General features: G+C 40.6%; 1 protein-coding gene across 1 annotated transcript in view; it reads right to left on the bottom strand.

The window, feature by feature from the left end:
• The window catches only part of mov10l1 (Mov10 like RNA helicase 1), a 60,638-nt gene extending 43,700 nt beyond the window's left edge, over nt 1-16,938 (bottom strand). The window contains exons 1-4 of the mRNA XM_039665782.2: nt 16,672-16,938; nt 16,376-16,563; nt 14,901-15,060; nt 5,901-6,013 (exon numbers count right to left, since the gene is read on the bottom strand). Coding sequence (XP_039521716.2) covers nt 5,901-6,013; nt 14,901-15,060; nt 16,376-16,563; nt 16,672-16,768 — 558 coding nt within the window. The 5' untranslated portion in view covers nt 16,769-16,938. The remainder of the gene's footprint in view (nt 1-5,900; nt 6,014-14,900; nt 15,061-16,375; nt 16,564-16,671) is intronic.
• Between the last annotated feature and the right edge of the window lie 5,733 nt (nt 16,939-22,671).

The raw sequence follows: 22,671 nt of genomic DNA, 5'->3' as shown, positions 1-22,671 counted from the left end.
TGTATTTATAATTTCTTTTATTGGTTACTATTTTGTACTAGGTGCATCCCCAGGCCATGCCACAGGCGTCAGGAAGCACCCAGACGCAACTGGAGTTGGTCCATCCTCTGTGGATTATGCATTTCATTGCCCAAGATATGAGGCCAGTCAACACAGTGGAAGGAGAGGGCTTTAAGAACATGTTTAAAATCGTCAAGCCAAGATATACTGTGCCCACACGGGAGACTGTCATGTGTGCACTACGTTCGTGGTTTGATGAACCTAAAGTAAATGTAAACCAGTTTCTCCAATCCCCCGAGGCTGTAAGCCTCACAACTGATTTGTGGTCTTCGCTTAGAATGGAGGCATACGTGACAGTTACGGCCCATTTTATCGATACGGACTGGATAATGAATAGCTTTGTGTTAGAAACAAAGCAGATGGATGAAGCGTATATGGGAGAAAATGTTGCTGCGCGACTCAAGTCGCAGACACTTACCACATTCCACCAGAGAAACGGGTGTCAGTGGTAACGGACAACGCTGCCAACATGGTTGGGCTACTATTTATTATTCCTATAAAGAAGTTATCTTGAACATGTTTCGCCAGCCATTTCTATATATAAGCTATATTTTAATTAAACCATTTGTCTGTGATGCAAATTTGCAATTCGCAGTTCAGAAGAGAGAGAGAGAAGAGAGAGAGCGATCTCTCACGCAAAGCCACAGCACGCGCAACACGACAGCCCTGCTTAATGAGTGACAATGAGGACAGAACTAACATTCAACGTGGTTACACTTTAGATCTGGGATATTATTCTAATATATTTTGTATTTTGGCTTCCAAAGATTATAAAAAGAAGATATTTGAGATAAAACCGTTAAAAAAACGAGACGATCTGTCCAGCTTAACTTCCTTTACTTCACGGCACTGCGGAGCGCTGTCAGTTCTTCTCCTTCTTAAAACCCAAACGTAACCGTCAGAATCAGCACGATCAGCGATTGTTGCAAAATGCTGTCTTCTACTGTTGCAAGATAAAAAAATGGCTATTAAAAACACAAAAACCTGCGCAAGAGACGCTGTTCACAAGGCGGTGCGCGCTCCGAAAGGGACTGCCTATACTTGGGCTTGTGCGTCCTTAACTATCAAATATACATAAAAATGTCAAAATGACCAGCTCTGAGATTCACTTAAACACAATTATGTCTTAAATGGACGTAAATAATAGGGAGAAAATGATGGTGCATCAGTCCCCATTAGATCTGCAATCGGTCTTAAAGGGGCAGCAGCAGTCTAATAGCCTAAACCTGCTGACGATTCAGCCATTAATGTAAATCAAACAACCAAAGCCAGAGAAAATCCCTCACAGCTTTTGAATGAGTAACTTTAGATTTAATAAGCATTATTCTATCTATGATAAACTATACAGTGCTATTTTATATTTGATTAGGTTTCTTTTCAGATAGAAACAATTACCTGAAAAGATGTTAGTACACCTTCCTGAAATTAAAGCACTTTGTATATAATTTGTATCTTTGATTAATTGTATTCTTGTGTTTGTACTTGTTTTTTTCTTATGCATCCTTTTTGTATAAACAAAAAAAGCCTGCACACTGCTGCATAACAAAAATATATTTTTCTTCGTTTTGCTTTTTCTATTTTACATTTCAAAATATAAAGTTTAATTATGTTCTTAATTCTTAAAAAAAAAAAAAAACACCAAAAAGAACCGATAAGAATACCGTTAAAGTACCGGATCGATAAGCGGTATCGGTAAGAGTAGTAATACCGATAAAACCTTAACGATACCCATCCCTAGGTGTCGCGCACGGTGGCTGCGGCGCGCCGTCTTGTTGGGCACTTCAAAAAGGGACACAAGGCAAAAACGGTTCTCAAAGAGAAACAAGTGCAGCAAAAAGCTTCTAAGCACGAACTCATCCAGGATGTAACCACCCGGTGGAACTCCACCTGCTTTATGTTGGAGCCACGCTGGCCCATCACCGCCGTTTTATTGGACCCCAATTACACTAAGAGGAGTGACAGCAGCACTTTGGTCATGACAACAGAGCAGTGAAATATGGCTAAAGGCATCAAAGACGTTCTTAAGCCCTTTATTACAATGACCGAGCTGTTGTCGGAGGAGACTAACACATCCCTGTCTGCGGTCTTCCCAATGCTTGAGAATCTAAAAAAAGTCATCTTGCCATCACATATAACGATAGACCAACAAAGAAGAAGATGAAACTTAAGCTTGTGCAGGAAATAGATAGTCGGTGGACTTGAAGACAGAGTTGTGATGACAAGCAGCCTCTATTTTAGCTGCAGTACTGGACCCGCGTTTTAAAGGGATACTCCACTTTTTTTGGAAATAGGCTCATTTTTACAACTCCCCCAGAGTTTAACTGTTGAGTTTTACCTTTTTTGAATCCATTCAGCCGATCTCCGGTTCTGGCGGTACCACTTTTAGCATAGCTTAGCATACATCATTGAAGTGCACAAGACCATTAGCATTTCTCCCCCAAAAAATTACCAAAGATATTTTTTCTATTTAAAACTTGACTCCTCTATAGTTACATCGTGCACTAAGACAGACGGAAAATGTAAAGTTGCGATTTTCTAGGCTGAAATGCAGGAAACTATACTCTCATTCCTGCGTAATAATCAGGAAACTTTACTGTCGTACCATGAGTGCAGCAGGCGTGATGACTACACAAACTTAGTCCCGGTCACGTTGGAAGCTGAGCACTATTATCAGGCGCTGCGTCATATCATTACGCCTGCTGCACTCATGGTACGACAGTGAAGTTTCCTGAATATTACGCAGGAATGAGAGTATAGTTCCTAGTCATATCAGCCTAGAAAATCGCAACTTTACATTTTCCGTCTGTCTTAGTGTACGATGTAACTATAGAAGAGTCACGTTTTAAATAGGAAAAAAAAAAATATTGAAACACTTTGGTAATTTTTTTTGGGAGAAATGCTAATGGTCTGGTGCTCTTCAATGATGTATGCTAAGCTATGCTAAAAGTGGTACCGCCAGAACCGGAGATCGGCTGAATGGATTCAAAAAAGGTAAAACTCAACACTTTAACTCTGGGGGAGTTGTAAAATGAGCATATTTCCAAAAAAAAGTGGAGTATCCCTTTAAACAGCTACCTTTTTTTAATGATGAGAAACGGGATGAGGCCTATTACTGAAGTCGTAAAACTTGCACAAAGGCTAAGCCTCTCAGGAGACGGCGCAGCGCAGACTGGGGATGATGAGGACCCATTGGCAAAAAAACAGAAAATGGCAAAATAGCTTCTTTGTGGACATGGTCCAGAGGATTACCATGATGAGCCAAGCGCACAAAGATCCTCTTGCGATGAAATGAAAGATTATCTTCAGGACAGAAGTAAAGTGGACACTGCAGGGCCACTTCATTTATAAAGCAAGCTCTCTGCACAAAATATGATATCATTATAATATAAAAATTATACCTAATGATAGAGTTTACATTGGCTTCATAAGCTAATAAAAAACATAAAAAGAAAACACACCTGATGCGCATTCTTTGTTCTTCATTTTTGTTATTAGCAGAGTTAACAAACCTTGCTGTATTTTCATGTAATTCATTAAAAGAAGGTACACCGCCATTTTGCTCCGACGAAACTGACTTGAACGCACCTCACGTCGTAAACACAACTTTCCACCTCGTACGTACGAACTTCCAAGGAGGACTTGAACGCAGCATATATCCCTACAATCTATTATGCGCTAGAGCTATCAAAGTTTAGTCGCGCTTCACTCAGTTCACATACAAAAACGTCAGCACTAGAAGCTACTCACCTGTCCAGAAGAATCAGTGCAACATCGGCGTCCGATTCAAAATGTTCAATTCTTTGAACCACAAAGAATTACCACAGAAACTGAAAATTCTCAGGACAGCAGCATTTGTCCAAATTTCAATCATAACCGTTCTATTTCATCAGAAACTATCTTAAAACAGGGCTTTAAGTGTACAATACCGAACTTGCCCTTTAATTTTATGCAAGTAAGGAGAGCAAAAAAAGTAAACTGTGAAATTTTATACCAAAAATACTTCATACAGTTGACTACCAGTAAAATGTATAAATATTTGGGACCAAAAATTATTCAGACACTTTGACCAGACAAGGTTTTGCTAATGGGACCTTTTCACACACAAGCTGAACATGAAGCATTGCTTAGAAATTGTTTGATCCAAATTGGTATTATATACACCCACCGGCCACTTTATTAGGTACGCCTGTCCAACTGCTCGTTAACACTTAATTTCTAAGCAGCCAATCACATGGCGGCAACTCAGTGCATTTAGGCATGTAGACATGGTCAAGACAATCTCCTGCAGTTCAAACCGAGCATCAGTATGGGGAAGAAAGGTGATTTGAGTGACTTTGAACGTGGCATGATTGTTGGTGCCAGAAGGGCTGGTCTGAGTATTTCAGAAACTGCTAATCTACTGGGATTTTCACGCACAACCATCTCTAGGGTTTACAGAGAATGGTCCGAAAAAGAAAAAACATCCAGTGAGCGGCAGTTCTGTGGGCGGAAATGCCTTGTTGATGCCAGAGGTCAGAGGAGAATGGCCAGACTGGTTCGAGCTGATAGAAGGGCAACAGTGACTCAAATAACCACCCGTTACAACCAAGGTGGGCAGAAGAGCATCTCTGAACGCACAGTACGTCGAACTTTGAGGCAGATGGGCTACAGCAGCAGAAGACCACACCGGGTGCCACTCCTTTCAGCTAAGAACAGGAAACTGAGGCTACAATTTGCACAAGCTCATCGAAATTGGACAATAGAAGATTGGAAAAACGTTGCCTGGTCTGATGAGTCTCGATTTCTGCTGCGACATTCGGATGGTAGGGTGAGAATTTGGCGTCTACAACATGAAAGCATGGATCCATCCTGCCTTGTATCAACGGTTCAGGCTGGTGGTGGTGGTGTCATGGTGTGGGGAATATTTTCTTGGCACTCTTTGGGCCCCTTGGTACCAATTGAGCATCGTTGCAACGCCACAGCCTACCTGAGTATTGTTGCTGACCATGTCCATCCCTTTATGACCACAATGTACCCAACTTCTGATGGCTACTTTCAGCAGGATAATGCGCCATGTCATAAAGCTGGAATCATCTCAGACTGGTTTCTTGAACATGACAATGAGTTCGCTGTACTCAAATGGCCTCCACAGTCACCAGACCTCAATCCAATAGAGCATCTTTGGGATGTGGTGGAACGGGAGATTCGCATCATGGATGTGCAGCCGACAAATCTGCGGCAACTGTGTGATGCCATCATGTCAATATGGACCAAACTCCCTGAGGAATGCTTCCAGCACCTTGTTGAATCTATGCCACGAAGAATTGAGGCAGTTCTGAAGGCAAAAGGAGGTCCAACCCGTTACTAGCATGGGGTACCTAATAAAGTGGCCGGTGAGTGTAATTGTCTAATTAAATTTAATCGCTGACAGATATTCAACAGAATTAATCTGTGAACAAAAAAAAAAAAACTTGAGTTCTTGTCATATTTTATTACCATTTTCTAAACTACAGTGGATTAAACTGTGATAATGTTGAAGGTGTCTGAATAAATTTTGGTTTGACTGTTTAATGTTGATAGTCACGTTATTTTACATCTGCATGTGATTATGAGATTGCTTGTTTCTGCTTTCTCACATATTTTTTGACCAGTGTTGGATTCAGCACTTTTCCATAAGATGCACCCCCTTCCGTTTACCAGTGAAAAAACACCATTCCATCAAAATTCCATCAATGGCGGACAATGCCGATTACGGAATTGGAATGGATTTTAAACTCCCTACCCTCCCCTGGCCAGGACATCCCTAAATGTAATCACTCTTGACTTTTAGAAAGCCCAGATGCGCATTGTGAGTGACTGACCCCGTCCATCCGGCGGTAGCGCAGTGGAGAAACAGATTGAGCCTGACTGCTAAATTCTCCAGGATTGACCACATACTGTGCCAGCACCCAGTCACCTCTCATCGGCTCGAACCCTGAAACACACACACACACAGACCAGCAACACTTTATAAAAACTGATTTAAAAACACTGTTGCATATCTTTACCATTTAAAACACTATTTGTAAATATGAAATTTGAATCTATTTTATATATGAAATAGTTTTTTGTTGTTTTTTTCCAGTTTCTCCTCTTTTACACAGCAAGGATCAGCATAAGCTTTTCTTTGTGTATCATTCGTGATCTCAGCAAAACCTAAACATTTTTAGACCATTTGATACACCAGAGAGAGAGAGAGAGACCGGCTGCAACAAACCCTGTAAAGTGTTAAAATCAAACTCTGTTCGTCATAGAAAGAGGATGCATTACTTCAGAAGACCTGGATTAAACACCTGGGGCCTGTACCATGATGGTAGTTGAACAAACTCAGGGTTGCATGATTAGTTTCGAGTTGACAAAACCAAACCAATCCAACCAGGCTTTGTTGGTACCATGATGGTGATCATCAACTTTCTGTCAACTCAGGCTTTGATCCTGAGTTTAGGTGAGATCTCAGTAGGGAACAGCCAATCACACGCTGGGAAAGAGTTAAACTCATTCAAAAATTATTGAAATTAATTTCTCGCGAGAGAAGCAGCGCAATTCTCTTATTGAATAAAAGTATTAAAATGTTAAGAATTTAAACAAATTTACACAGCAAGAAGAAAATAGCTGTCTATGAAAGATAGATCCCGATAGTTAATTTATTGATAAAGGTATAGACAGAATTTAACATTTAAGCTCACATGTAGTCATTTTATAGCTTAATTTATTGATTCTTAAGCATATATATTACCTTTATATATACTTATTCATTTAAAATCTGCTTACTAATAATTGATGAACTGAAATTGTACATGTGAGATTGTTTAAGGGTATAATTACAGAAATAATTTCTAAATCATACAAATTTTTATTATTATTATTGTTCTAAATAAGCATTGCTAAAAGCCAGATGATGTAGTGACCTTTAATTTGGAGTAGAAACAGGTTGAGTGACTTTTATCCCATCAGACATGTGTCACTTTGCTCAAAGCTGATTGGTCCAAGTTCGGTTTGCAACCTCTTACCTGGAACATAACCTGCCCCGGACCATAGCCAACTATGGTCACAAGTTCTGTCGTTTTCCGATAGAGTTCAATGGTAATTGCGACCAACTTACGACCATAGTTGGCTAACGATGCTTTCGGGAAACGCACCCCAGGTTGGCCATGGAGCATAAGTTACTATGGCGATGAAAACTACTAAAAGCCAAACCACTTTCATGGTACCTAACTAGGGTTGGCGCAAACAAAACTGAAACATAGCTGGCTAGCCACCTAAATCGGCTTCATGGTATAGGCCCCTGGAGTCATATGGATTACTTTTACACTGGAGTGCAATAGTTTCAAGCCAGAAAAAGGACAAAATGACTTCTTAGGACAAAAACAGCTGAAAGATTAAAGCGTCACTGTAAATTTGAGTAGCTGGCTAACTTGCATTTTTATTCACATCTATTGTTGAAACATGTAAACAGTGGCTGTCCTAAAAACAAATTGTTTCGACAGATTTTTTCAAATACATTAACCTATTAACTCTCAGTCCCAATCAGTTGCTCTGTGTTCCTTCACGAGCTGCTTGCGCTGGTTTCTTTGACTTAATCTGCGATCCATCCTTCTCAGTGACGTACTGTTATAAACCCAGACATGGGCTGCGTTCGCCTACTTATACTTTTGTGAAGAAAAAGTACATACTTTTGAGTGTGTAGCAAAAGAGTAGGCAAGCTTTGGGACACACTACTTCATCTTTAACGGACAGATCTGTCACGTGCATCCTATCACCGTGAACTGCCCTGTCAATCACCTCGTCACAGTTAAAATTCTCCATTCAATCGAATATAATTTCGTACCATTTCGGAGATATTCATCTGCTAGTCGTGGGTCTTTCATGCGGAGACTCTCTTGATATGTTTGCAATTTGAATGTAATGATGCAGTTAAAAATGATTGGCTAAACATATCTATCCAAAACTTCACAATGCTGCTGCAGATGCAATTATGTAGCCACCAATGAATAAATAAATTTGTCAGGTTAGACACTGATAATTAATCACTTAAACCCCTTTAACTAAACCTTTCTGCACAACCGTCCGACTCACGTGTCCTCCATGTCTGTAGTTTTTTAACACTTTTGACTTGTGTTTGTAGTTCTAACCCAGGGGTAGGCAAGTTCGGTCCTAGACAGCCGCTATCCTGTGCAGAGTTTGGCTCTAAAGGCCGTTAATTTAACTAAATTTTTTTTTCGTGTTCGTCAGCCTAAAAATTCATCACGTACAGAAACCTTGCACACTGAGTCCGATGCGTATTTATTAAACCTTTGTGGGAAAAAAACGCAAAAATACAAAATGGATTCGTCAAGCAGTGAGGATGATTTTGTTGTCCTCTCGCTTATTGAAAAGAGAAGAGAAAATATTACGTCCATCCATTCCTGAAATTGCACCGAGAGGAAGCACCTCCTTATCAATGAGTTGCGAATTTATCCCGAGCGATTCAAGAGTTACCTCAGAATGTCAGTGGGACAGTTTGATGCTTTGCTTGCGATTCTGGAGCCACATTTCAAAAACAAGACCACCAATTTCCGTGAACCAATCGATCCCGAACAGAGACTCGCAGTGTGTCTAAGGTATGGACAGGACACACACACACGTGCGGCCCGGTGGAAGCGCTGGGCAGACAGAACAGCTGTATAGGTTGTTATATATTGTGCCCAAATGATATATTATCGAATTGGCTGCTCAATCACACGTTATTCGATACGAAATTTCAATCTGATTGAAAGGGGAGGTTTATTCCTTTCATAATCCAATCGAGAGAAGAGAACATACTTGATCGAATTGAAAACCAAAACTGAAAGCACTGTGCATACAGTGGTATGAATAACTTTTGGCACCCATGCCAAAGTTGCCTAAAAAGAGGAATAAAAAAAAAAATCATCTTTTGGATATTGATCTTAATGCCTTAATTAGGAAAATGAGGAAAACTCACACCTAGAGATTGGCATGGTTTTACTTCAGTTAGCCTAATAGCTGGTTTGATTTGCATTGAAAGATGATCTTATGGAAAGTACCCCATGCCAATCTCTAGGTGTGGTGGAAGGTGTGTGACGATGTGGGGATATTTTAATTCCAAAGGCCAAGGGAACTTTATCAGGATGCATATTATCCTGGATCCATGAAATAACTGGCTTTTAAAAATAAAAATCTGCCTGACTCTATGGGAATTTAACATAGGGATGCCCTGACTTATGCACCCTGTATTTTAAGGAAAAACATTTATTTATTTATGATACATTATTCATTCACAAAGAAAATTGGTGTCCTTAAAGGTTGGAGTTTTCCTCATTTTTCTAATTAAGGCATTAAGATCAATATCCAAAAGATGATCTTTTTATTTCTCTTTTTAGGCAACTTTAGCATGGGTGCCAAAACTTATTCATACCACTGTATGTGCAATGATGTGTGGAACGAGCTCCATAGACAGTAAACGAGCTCCCCCGGCCCTGAATTGTCAAAAAACATCTCAAAATGCTGGCTGTGGATGCGAAAAACGCAGAAAATCGAACCCGATCCGAATTTTTCTATGACGGACAAAAGTTTCGGAGGCGGTGTGTAAGCGTGATTGACATAATGTGAGGTTGATTTTTTTTTTTTAACGTGCAAAAATTTCGGATGCGAATTTCGGACTCGGTGTGCAATGGCCCTAACACTGAAAAATTCATACATGCAAGTCAATACACTCAAAAAAAAATTTTGGCTTCGTAATCTTTAATCAAATTTTGAAAATGCCCCTCCCCTCTGCATTGGAGGACCTTGCCCGATGACGTAGGCTTTACGGTTTGGGTGTCTCCTTAACATCCATAAACACGCCCCTCCAACTGACAGCTGCTGTGTGTTTGCGAACGCGGAGCGAGCATTGATTGACAGCGTGTGTAAACTTGCGTCATCCTCCATTTCAGAATGAAACACCCATTTTTCTAGATCCAATCAGGTGCTAGTTGAAAAAAAAAAGCCACGCCGACTATTTTGCCTCATTTAGTATTCCGTTTCTCTCGGAAATACGTCACAACACTGGAGAAAAGTCGTTTGCAACTTCCAGTTCACGGGGACTTTAAGGCCATTGCACACTGAATCTGAAATTGGCATCCGAAATTTTCGCACGTTAAAAAAAAACAAAAATTCTACCTCACGTAATGTCAATCACTCTTGCACACCGCCTCCGAAACTTTCGTACGTCATAAAATTAATCGGATCAGGTTTGATTTTCTGCGTTTTCCGCATTCACAGCCAGCATTTTGAGAGGTTTTTTGACAATTCAGGGCCGGGGGAGCTCGTTCCGCACATCATTCCACATGCGCAAGTCCTTTCAGTTTTGGTTTTCAATTCGATCAAGTGTTTATTTGTTCTCGATCGGATTAGAAAAGGAAACCTCCCCGAAATTTCGGGTCAATTAAGGTGTGATTGAGCAGCCAATTCGATAACTAATGTATTATTTAGGTCCAATTTATAACCTGAAGCCTATACAGCTGTTCTGTCTGCCCAGCGCGTCCGCCGGGCCGCACGTGTGCCTGTGTGTGTTCATACCTCTGTTCAGGATCGATTGGTTCACGGAAATTGTTGGTCTTCTTTTAATATGTGGCTCCAGAATCGCTAGCAAAGCATCAAACTGTTCCACTGACATCCTGAAGTAAATTTTGAATATCTCTGGATAAATTCACGACTCCTTGATAAGGAGGTGGAACTCTCCTTCCTCGGCGCAATTTCACGATTGGATGGACCCAATATTTTCTCTTTCTTCTCTTTTCAATAGGAGAGAGGGCAACAAAAGCATCCTTGCTTGACAAATCCATTTTGTATTTTTGTGGTTGAATAAATAAATACGCATCGGACTCGGTGTGACGAATTTTTAGGCTGACAAATACGAAACAACGCATACAAAAATTTCGGACTCAGTGTGCAACGGCCTTTGGTAATCCTGAAGACATTGATTAGCTTGTTCAGTTGTGTTTGATTAGGGTTGGAACTAAATTCTGCAGGACAGCGGCTCTCTAGGACCAAACTTTAATAGAAAAACATGAATGTAATGTGGAATTATTGAAATTACTATGAGAAATTTCTCATTCTCTACACATTTGTGAGAGAATGTGTTCATTTATGACAAATAGCCTATTAAAAAAAAACCTCATGAAAAGGTAAAGTAAAAGGTAAAATAAGCCACAAGTAGGAGCTGACATTCTTTAGATTTGTGCTTAATACTGTATAGGAAAGTGCAAGAATTATAAATAATAAATTCTGATGGAATGTAAAAATAAATTTCTTGAATGACAACAAATCGACATGTAATTTTGAGCTAAGTAATCATTACCCGATTTATCAATTTAACCACTAAGTTTTCATTATCTAAAACACATTTAGTCACCTAAAACTTGTCTAAACAAAAACAGAACAAGGTTGACTAAATATGCTAAAAACTAAAAAGAACATTTGACACAGGACTAAGACTAGGGGTGTTCATGGTTAACCGGTTAACCGATTAACCGTTTAAAATTGGATAACCGAGTGAAACCTTTTTGCTCGGTTAAGTGGCGTCAATACATATTTGCACAAAACTTTTGCGTTTTTTTTCCCTGATTGTCGATAAAAAAATATTGTGAAATGACAGCGTTTCTATTAACGGTGTTATGCGACTAAAACATTTTTTTTTCCTTTCGCGATAAGCCATTCCAAAAATAATGGCAACGGACGTTGGTAGTCTATCACAGCCACCGCACTAGACATTATTATTATTTATAAAAGGAGACGTGGTGTGTCATCCAAGCATTAATGGCAGAGCAAGTCACAGAGTTTCTGTGTGTTTCTCCCTCATTTCTGCTCCGCGGTCTTGATTGTGGCATTTCTTTGAGGTTTTGTCTAGTAGGCTATTCCTTGTATCTTTTATGAATTTTAAAAAAGAACTCTGCCTCGTATATGTCCAAACGGTCAGTGTACTTTTGTGTTCATTCGTTTCCCCTTATTTAATCCGTAGGCCTAGTTGCAAAACGAAAAATGAACGGTTGTTGTATTTTGTAAAACGCAGAGTTGAACACCAAAATGTTAATTTGAACTGTAGGACTACGTCAAATGCTGCGCAAAAATATATAGGCTATACATAGACGAATTTTCAGATATTTGTTTGATTTTTTGCCCCTTTAAACATTTAAAATATTTGACAAATGAATATGGAAAAAAAAAGATTTTACTGGTTTTCTGAGGCCAGATTAGAACCTGGAAATGATTTTCCCCCGCAGTGCTGAATGAGAAGAGCCGTAACCACAGCCTACAGAAAGGGGATTTAGATGATTTATAAGATATAATAAATGTGTCTGATAATAAAATAATATAACATAACGAGGCATTAATTGTTTATTAATAAACTATTGTTTTCTAAATCAGTTTCTGCTAAAAACAAATCTCCATCCCCGGATCCACCTTTAGAGAGAAATACATAATTAGCTGACTATATAATTACATAGTCAGAAGATATTGGCTTTCCAGTGGCGCAAAAAGTGGGTATGCGCTATATGCGGCGCAGCACAATGGCGGGCGCCAAAGCGATGGTAAAAAAAAAAAAAATTATATATAGGCTATATTGTATTTCTATATGTAGCTGCCGTTGTGCGTTTCTAAATCATTTCTGCATTCCTTCATTGTTATATAAAATTGTAGAGGACTAACAGCCAGGCTAGATTAGGCGCCCTGATGGAGAAGGGGGGGCGGGTAATATCGCGACCGGGCGGGGGCGCCGTGAGCGCTGAGTGAGCAGGTACGAGTAGTGAGTTGTCGTCGAAAAAGATGGATAAAACAAAATGCTGTGGGGCTAAAAATAGAAAAAGAAAGAGAGAAAAGGAGATGGCATGTCAATTGATGCGACAGCAGCTAAATAACTGCATGCATTGCTGAAAGCCAACAGGTAGGATTTAAAAAGTGACATCCAGGCATGTAGGCTATCTATATCTCGGTGGCCATCGGGACTACCGGGAGATTCCCGCTGGGCCGACGTGCTTTTCAGCCAATACATTTCATCCTTTTTAAATGTATTTGTTTTAACGGCCCACAAAACTCATACATCGGCAGCCCATTTGTTTGTTGTTTGTTTTTGTTTTGTTTTTTGCTTAATTGGCGGCGCTGTGCTGCTGTAATCCATTGGTCAAAAAAAGTCAGCTTTAGTTTTTTTTTTCTGACACACTGGCCCATGAAACATGTCATTATGCGCAAGTATCTTTCAAGTATAGAAATTAGTGCAAAACTAATTATGAAAGTTTCCTTTATTTTTCTGTGCATTTGTTTTACAATAGCCTTTATGGCTATTACTATCATGGGATTAATATTATAACTATTATTATGTAGTAGTGTAATGTAGACAGACACTAATTAAGAGGTTCAAATTTTTCTCTGTTTAATTTGCACCCTGAATACGGGTTGGAGCTTTTAATTTTGAACTCTCAAAGTGCACCAGACTGCTGAATTTAACATTACAGAACAAAAAAATTTCTTACGGGGGAGCATGCCCCCGAACCCCTCTAGAGAAATAGAGGTCCACCTACCACAGTTTTACCTAAAATCCTGTAAGAAACACTGGTATTGCTGTTCCAATGGAGCTTATAGTTTTCTTAGGGGGGTTCATCAAGGTGGAGTAGCTATAGTTTAATTGTGTTAATAAACGACAATTTTGCACTTATTTTTTTCTGTTAGCTCTCATTTCTTTCTACTCACTTATTACACAGCACACTTACATTACATTTATTTTTCCTTTTTTTTTGGGGGGGGGGCTAAAATTGTTGCTGCATACCCCTCTGAAACTGGGTAGTTGCGCCCCTGTGGCTTTCTATTCGAATTTGTTCGTTTTAAATTGGACATTTAAAGCTTTAGTCTACAAAAGCTTTAAATGTCCAATTTAAAACGAACTAATTTGAATGCGGTGGCTGTTTCAGTTCTCGCGCTCCAGTTCACGGAGATCATGAAGCGCGCCTGTTTGTTAAAGCACAACGTTTTCTTGTTATTGTGACTTTACGCAAATGAATGTATTTGCGAATAATGTATTATTATTTTCTGTATGACCAGAAATGAAAGAGTATTTTAAGTTGTTTCCACTGAAAGAACTGCAATGAAACTGCAAGTGTTCACATGGGCATCTCACAGCCTCCACACTAAGCACACACACTGGATATGCGTCAAAATATTGTGTTTATTTGTGCTTTGTTCCTTTTTTGGATAAAAGCGTCTTCTACATATGCAGCCTAATAAAATGTTACAATAATGATGATTATTATTATTATTTGCGGATACGGAGTTTTTGCGAAATGGACGTGTTGCCAATGTGCGTATTTTCAATGGGCAATTTCAGTTTGAAAGGTGATGGAAACGCGCCTACTTTAACTGCTCTGAACTTACCACTGCGTTTTATTTCTATAAATTAATTTCGTTTCAAATGGGGTCCAACCAGTTATTAATGGTGTTAAAAATTAACTCTGTATCTCGAGGTTGCGGCGCGCACATGGTTAACCGAGTATTAACCGATAAGGGCCTCGGTTAACGGTTAATGAAAAACTTGAAAACGTGCAGCCCTAACTAAGACACTAAATTAAAAAAAAAATAGCTGACAAAATTACCACTAGCACTCAATAAATGCTTTTTTTGGGGAAATTCAATCATGCTGGGGAAATTGTTTTGTGTTCTGACAGTTACAGATACATGATAAAAGTCCTTTAAATACTTACACATTGAGATAAAATACCAGTATGTGTGAGGTGTAATAAAGGCCTGTCACAGCATCCTATTGAGCATTAAAGTGAATGAACAGCTCTTCTGACCTTCGCAGAGAGCCGATCGTGGGAAAAACGTAGTCTGGTTTATAAGTCCTCCGTCCCGATCACATGACGTCACTGTTCCAATCAGAGGCCTGGGTTTGGCAGAGTCCTGTTTCAGTGCCTCCAGTGCTCCACTCTCCCACATGTCCTTCTGTAGCTCCACCTGAAATCCACACACACTTTTTAATAATGTATTCCAAAATCCACAACACTTCAATAGAAAAAAAATAGTAAGCTCATAATAGTAAGAAATTTATAAACAACATCTAGACTGCACAATCAATTACTTTTCACACTCTCACAACAGCTATAGAAATACCCAATAAATCATCAATTCTCAACCCTGTTCCTGGAACCAGTATGTGTGTGCGGTCGAAGCCATATCTGTCCGTTAAAAATAGACAGATTGTGTGCCCGTGTTATCTTTATTTTTGTAACACTTATATTCACTTATGAAGCGCAATTCTATCTTCTGGTGATTCACAAATTTAAAAAAAATAAATAAATAAATAAAAAAAATAAAATAAAAAAAATCGCTTTTCAAAAGTATTACATTTCATAAACTGTACTATTTGACGTAAATGTATGGGTAAAAATCCTGATCCTGAATTCAGCTCTCTTTCACAGCTTTTTGCACTTAACTGCACTGTAAAAATATATTGTTGGTTTAACTTATTAAAAAAAATAAGTAACCTGACGCCTTAAAATGTTAAGTTCATTGAAATAGAAAAATTAGTTAATACAGTTAAGGAGATTAATTTAATCACCAGAAACTCAAAATATTATGTTATCTGAACTACATAAATTATCTAAGTTGATTTGACAAAAGAAAAAAATGTTGTGATTACAAATCATGAAATTATCTTTTTACAGTGTGGACATATCAAAGTATTCATTTTGAAGACCACCAGTTTAAAAAGTCTATGGGGCTGAAAGATGTGTAAACTGTAAATATGTTGTTGTATTTGAACAAACCAGCAAGAAAGCAGGAAAATGTTTGAAAAGGTTGGTTGACACTGTTGTTGTTTTACTCATAAGCTCTCCATAATACCAACCTTATGTTTGTCATTTCAATTGGCTTTATGCACAACTGCACTACTTCCCGAACTTCAGCCAGCTCATTTGTTTCCTGTCTTCCATTATTGGACAAACCTGATTAATCCAGGTGTGTCTGATTATTGTTGTTATGACTACTGAGGTCAGGCACACCTAGATCAATCAGTTTGGATTGATCCAAACTGCCAGCCAGGAGCTGGCTGAAGTTCGGGAAGTAGTGCAGCTGTGCATAAAGCCAATTGAAATGACAAACATGCCAAAGTAAGCAAGGAGTCCTTCAGTAAAACTTTCTTTCCGTTTTACAGCTTTATTGAACACAAATATTAAGCCAATTAAGAGCAGGCATATAAGAAGAGCAGATGCAAGTCAGAATACACCAACTGTAGATGTGCAAGTTATACGTTCATGGACATTCATCTCACCCTGAGCGCCCTCCATTGTTCATGAGCTCCTTCCCGGACGGCCAGGGCCTGAACCGAGTCTCCCACACACAGCACGACTCCTCCTAACACAACTTCTGATGTGAAATACACCGCATGATCTATAAGACCATAATCCGCGCACAGATGCGTCACGACCCCCGTCCGCACCTGCTGGATCTGCGCTATACCTGAACACACACACAGAGAGAGAGAGAGAGAGAGAGAGAGAGAGTTAACAGCTTAGTCTCACCTGTACGAGCAGGGCCTGCTTTACACTCTACGCGTTATCGACTAACCCTCAGAGTGAAGATCCTGCTCCTCCTCATCCTCATGAGCTCTGCGCCACAGTGGGGAAAGCAGCTTAGACATGAAAACCTGCACGACGCTCACCATGACACTGTCTGTTACCAAACAGAGCTAACGTTCACCAATATCACTTCACAAACAGCGCAAATATATTGCTGTTTAGAGTTCCCAATATCAGGTGAAGGACACATGAGTCCTCACCATAGACCTCACAGTGATAACGCTTGCACGTGTGACGTATAGACGCTTGATGAAGTACGCGATCAACACGTGACGATGAACATTTTCTAACGCAAAGTTTGCTGCACACTCCTCCTGCCACATTTTCCATCTCAATTACGAATAGAAAAACATTATAAAATTATGTAATTTGTATATGGGTGATTCTTAGACTATGATGGGCACTTTTATGTACTTTGGTCATATTTTTAAAAATACAAACAATTTTGGACAAATTCCTATTTCTTTGTCAAACCACATAAAAACCCTTTTTCTTTTCATACTTTTTAAACTCTTAAATGGGTCACACAACCAGACTTTTAAACTTCACCAATGAAACAACAGTTTAAAAATATGACTTATCTGGTAACTAATATCTAAATTGCACTAGTAAAATAATTGAAATACATACAGTATTTAATGTGAGACCCCTATGAATATTACTTTTTATACAAAATATAGCTGTCGCACAGTATTTGTGTCATTTCCACCACAACACAGTAATGTCCCTATGTGAAAGATTCTCAATAGTTCTCAATACCTATTCGCAGAGTCTGGACCAAGCGGCAACCTCCCCATCTCTCTCTTGAAACCAACACGGAACAGAAGTGAATTAAACTACAATTTATTGAGTGGCTGCAGAAGTCAAATCTGCATCTCCCCCATCTTAAAACTTTACAGCAGAAAAAAACATGTTTACAGCCTGGAGCAAGTGGCTTTAGTCTATATAGCTCATTTTTCCTGTGAGGGGGTTATTTTTTTACAACTCATCTGTTTAAATTATATTTAAGCCTTAAAGTTCTGCATAATTAAAGTCCCTGTAAAGACAATTCCACAAAAAAGTTCTAAACACATTATAAATTTTACATATGTATTGCTAAAACATATTACAAACTGTGAACTGTGAAGTACTGAAAAGTGCAGTTAGACCGTTTCAACCATAGACATAATATATACATAGACGCCCTATTGGCCGCTGGAGCGTACGTCAACGGCGCCGCCATATTGGGGAGAGAAACTTTCCCATACCTCTCATACCGGGAATTGAGAAAAATGCCTGATTTGTTCGCTGCTTGGGGCTGTAAAACAGCTTTCGAGGAAGCACCTTTCACAAGCAAGACTGAACGTTTGTTTTTGGTTGTATTTGGTCATGATTTCCCAGATAGCAAACTGACATTGAATCAACGTGGAAATATGACATCGAAACAACGTTGATCTGACATTGTTTTGCTCATCGAATTAACGTTGAACCAACGTCAGACGCGTCATTCTTTCAAAACTAACGGAAAATCAACTTGAAATCAACGCGTTGTTTCAACGTTATGAAAGCAAACCAATTTTCGATTTCATTTAGCTTTGAAGAATGCCGCGTCTGACGTTGGTTCAACGTTAATTCGATGAGCAAAATCAACGTTGTTTCAATGTCATGAGAGACGTCGTTTCCACGTTGATTCAATGTCAGTTTGCTATCTGGGAAAATTTAAGTTTGCTCATTGTGGAAAAAGCATTTTATGTGATTGACCAGATTTTAGCAATAACATTGATAACTGGACCCTTTATGATAATACATGTTGAGGTACAACTGGGCATACAGTGCAATGCAAATAGTAATTAACGTAAAGTGAGAAGTAATAGTAAATAGTTTAGTCAATAAAATAAACAAATAGTATACAGCAAATAAAATGGTAATGAATACTAGTATAATTGTATAAAAATATTGATATTATAGTTTATTAATAATGCTATAATAATATCAATAGAATAAGACATTTCAACTACAGAATACACACACACAAAAATAAGTTAAATAGTGACATATTTAATATTTAGCTCTTTGTGTTAAATTTCAGTTTTATTGATCAGTAATAGGCTAGCCATTATAACAGAAGTAGCTTCAGTCAAACATACAGCAGGATACAATGTTAAAATAGCCTAAATATAAAGTTATGAAACTTTACTTTTGTAACGGTTACCAGCTGGAGTGCCCTCTTGAGCCACCAGAGGGCACTCCAGATAAGACTATGTTTCACACAAACTACATTTCCTAGAACTCACTGCCCGGACTCATCATCACTGATCACATTCACCTGTACCTCATTCACTGATTGTCAGAAAGTCTTTTATTTTGAAACTGTAGTGATATAATTTCCGTTCTGTGTGCGTCATTTCCTTATTACCGACTCTGCATTCTGTGGGATGGTAGCCCTCGTGTGCGTAATATAAGTGAAAACCACACACACAGAAATGCATATATTACTGTTTGTACAACGATGTCTATACTCAAACTTCAATAATTAAAAAGTTTGCTGGAATAATTTCTCCGTGCCCTTCTCCTTGACCGGAGCTCTGTCAAAAGAAACTGTCAGACCAGTATTATCCCTTCAGAGCATTGCACTCTATCACATGGTCCTTCGAGCCGGATCTGACAGCCTTCTGGAGACAATATGGAGCCAGGACAACCATCTGCAGATCCAGCAGTGCGTTCTAGACCCCAGCGGGAGATACAGTTACCAGCATCCCTTGCAAACTTTGAAGTTGGGTACAGACCGAGAGTTACAGTACCTCCTGCCTCCAAAGCTGAGGAATTCCGAGAAGCAATCCCAGCTCACAACATCCCGATCCTTCATCCACCTTCACGGCCGTTGGTAAGAGCTGAGTCATGTCGATCCTCAGTATCTTCTCATCGTAGCAGAACGAGATCTCAACTCAGTGAGGCCTTATCAACTAAGAGGTCCGTTGCAGAAGGGCTATCCGCGCTACAGAGTGCCATGTTGGAGGAACAGGTCAAGCGGATGGAATTAGCAGAAGCACAGCGGCAGATTATGGAGCAGACTCTAGTGGACGAGCAGTGTACTCTTTTGGACAAAGAAGCCAGAGATGCTCTTGAGGAGAAGGAGGAACTTCTCAGAGAACAAGACCGGCATAGACGTCGACTGGAGGAGAAAGCGCAGATGGCATACAAGAATAAAGAGGCTATCACAAGGCATCAGATGCTTCGACAGCGACTGAAAGAGAAAGAGATGGAATTGGCGCAAGCAGCTCTGATCACGTCTTTCCTGAAGGAAGAAGGAAGTGAAAGTCCTCGTTCCTCCAGGCCCCTTAGTGAATGTGAGTACAACCCAAGGTCCTCATCAGAAGCTCAGCCTCTTATACTCGACTCATCAAGTGTACATGGACTGCTCCATTCTACTCCTATTCATGTTCTCACACCAGTCTCCAATGCAGTCATTAGTTTATCTGACTCGACCAGTCCTCTATCAGTCCAGCCTGCTCCACAAGTGAGTGCTTATACTTCTACTAGTATGCTCACTCAGCCTCAGCCTACGTATATTACGATGCTCCCCCCTCCTCCTCCTGAAATCATCAACCCAGCGTCACAGTCGGCTCCTAGACCAGCTGTGAGTGCTGTGACTTCACATGCTCCGCCACTGTCAGTAGAACAGAGTATGGGCCGATTTCGCCAGCCACAGATGGTCTATAACCAAGCCCAGATCCGACATGTGCCTCCACCTGTTAATCCTTTACAACCAGTGCTATCAGTTGCCAACACGCAGTCCTATCCTCACCCTAATGTTCCATCTTTGGCACGACCGGGCACAGCGCCTTTAGATTACAGGGCAGCACCAGGCACAGACCTCATGGAGCTCCTAGTTGCTACATCTTATGGCCTTCCTAGACCTACTCTACCTCACTTCACCTCAGGTAAAGAGTCAGACTTTGCCCTGCTCAAGATGGCTTTGGATAATCTGCTCAATACACATGCTCACCTTACAGAGCAGTTCAAATATCAAGTCCTCCTCGACCATTTGAAACTGCCAAGCGCCCATAAGCTAGCCCAAGCCTACATGCACGATCCAAAGCCATACACCTCAGCTCTCCAGGCTCTCCAAGATAAATATGGGCAACCGCGTCAGCTTGTGCAGAGTGAGCTTGGTACTATCTTAAACTCACCTTCCGTACGATCTGGAGATCCAGAGGCGTTTGATAACTTTGCTCTATCAGTACAAGGTCTTGTTGGCATGCTCCGCTCCCTTGAGGGTGAAAATGGCTATGAACTACGAGCGGCTCCCATGTCGACAGGCTGCTCAGCAAATTGCCTACTAACTATCGAGATGGGTTTGTGGAGTACAGCATAAACCGCGGCATCCTGAGGACTGGCACTGATCAGACCTATACACTTGAAGACTTCTCTGTTTGGCTTCAGTTAAAGTCACAAGCCAAGCGCATTTCATCTCGAGCAGCTCTGATGTTCCAAGACCAACCTAAGCCAGTTAAGGGCCAAAGGAAATCCCAGGGTCCTTCATCCAATGTGTTTTACAACACTGAGAGCCGAGCAAAGGTAGCCCTTCCAGATCCTGTTCGTAGCCCAAAGTCACCTAAAAGTAAACCCAGTATGAAGCCTTACTGCCCGTACTGCGATGCCCGTGAGCATTACCTTAGTTTATGCCCCAAATTCAAAACGCTCACTCCATCAGAGATTTCTACCTGGATTAAGGACAGAGGCTGTTGGAGGTGTGGCAGAAACCACAAACCTGAGGCATGTACTCTGAAAAAGCCTTGCCAAGTGTGCAAACAGCAACACCTGACCGTGCTCCACGAAGTATGTTCCCAAGAGGCTAAGAAAGTGTTAATGGTCAGTGCTGCTCCCAACACTATATACGTTGACCGTCCTAGTCGTCCGAATAAAGTCATGTTGAAGCTAGTCCAGGTGCGCCTGTACAATGCCGAGCACTCTCTGGAAGGGTTTGCTATCCTGGACGACGGATCAGAGAGAACCCTCATCCTTCCCTCAGCAGTCCAGCATCTCCACTTACACAAAGAACCTGAGAGTTTGCCTTTGCGTACTGTCCGCCATGAGGTGATCCATCTACAAGGAGCTGCTGTCTCGTTTGACATCTCCCCGGCTCATTCTCCCAAAGAAAGGTACAACATCTTTCACGCCTTCACTGCCGGTGAGCTGAGCCTGTCTGAGCATAGCTATCCTGTCAAGTTGCTCATGCGCAGATACTCCCACCTGCAAGGTCTTCCTCTGCCGAACGTTGACAAGGTCCAACCTCTTCTGCTGATAGGCTCTGACTTCCCACATCTGCTGCTTCCCAAACAACCGATCCGAGCAGGTCCTCCTGGGAGCCCTGTGGCTGTGCGTACTGCTCTTGGTTGGACATTGCAAGGCCCCGCTAACTTCAACCTCACTGGTGAGCATTCACACTGTTACTTCACCATGTCTCCTAATTCAGAGCTGCAGCGGCACGTTGAACGACTGTGGGAAGTTGACATAAACCCGTATGCCAACGCCAAGACTGTGATTCGCTCCAAAGAAGATCAGCAGGCCCTAGAACTGCTAGAACAGGGCACTGTCAAGGTAGATGTGGATGGAGTACCAAGGTATGCTACTCCACTGCTGAGGCGCAAAGCTAGACCTAAACTCTGGGCTCCAAAGCATACATTGCTCCCACAGCTACGGAGCATAGAACGTCGTCTAGCCAAAGACACTGCTTTAGCTAACACCTACTGTCAAGAAATCCAGAAGCTTGAACAGTTGGGTTATGCCAAACCTCTACCTCCTGACTCAGTAGACAGCTCCACAGAGTCCTGGTATCTGCCACACCACGTTGTTCACCATAATGGTAAGGCGAGGATTGTCTACAACTGTTCCTACCAGCACAACGGCCAGAGTCTCAATAGTCAACTGTTGCCCGGTCCGACCTTAGGTCCTACTCTCCTCGGTGTACTTCTTCGGTTTCGAGAACACAGTGTGGCGATCAGTGGTG

Source organism: Pimephales promelas, chromosome 5 (genome assembly GCF_988280905.1).
Source record: "Pimephales promelas chromosome 5, fPimPro1.hap1.1, whole genome shotgun sequence".
Classification (NCBI taxonomy): Eukaryota; Metazoa; Chordata; class Actinopteri; order Cypriniformes; family Leuciscidae; genus Pimephales; species Pimephales promelas.
Note: the sequence above shows the minus strand (reverse complement) of the source record. Positions and strands in the feature narration are given on the sequence as shown.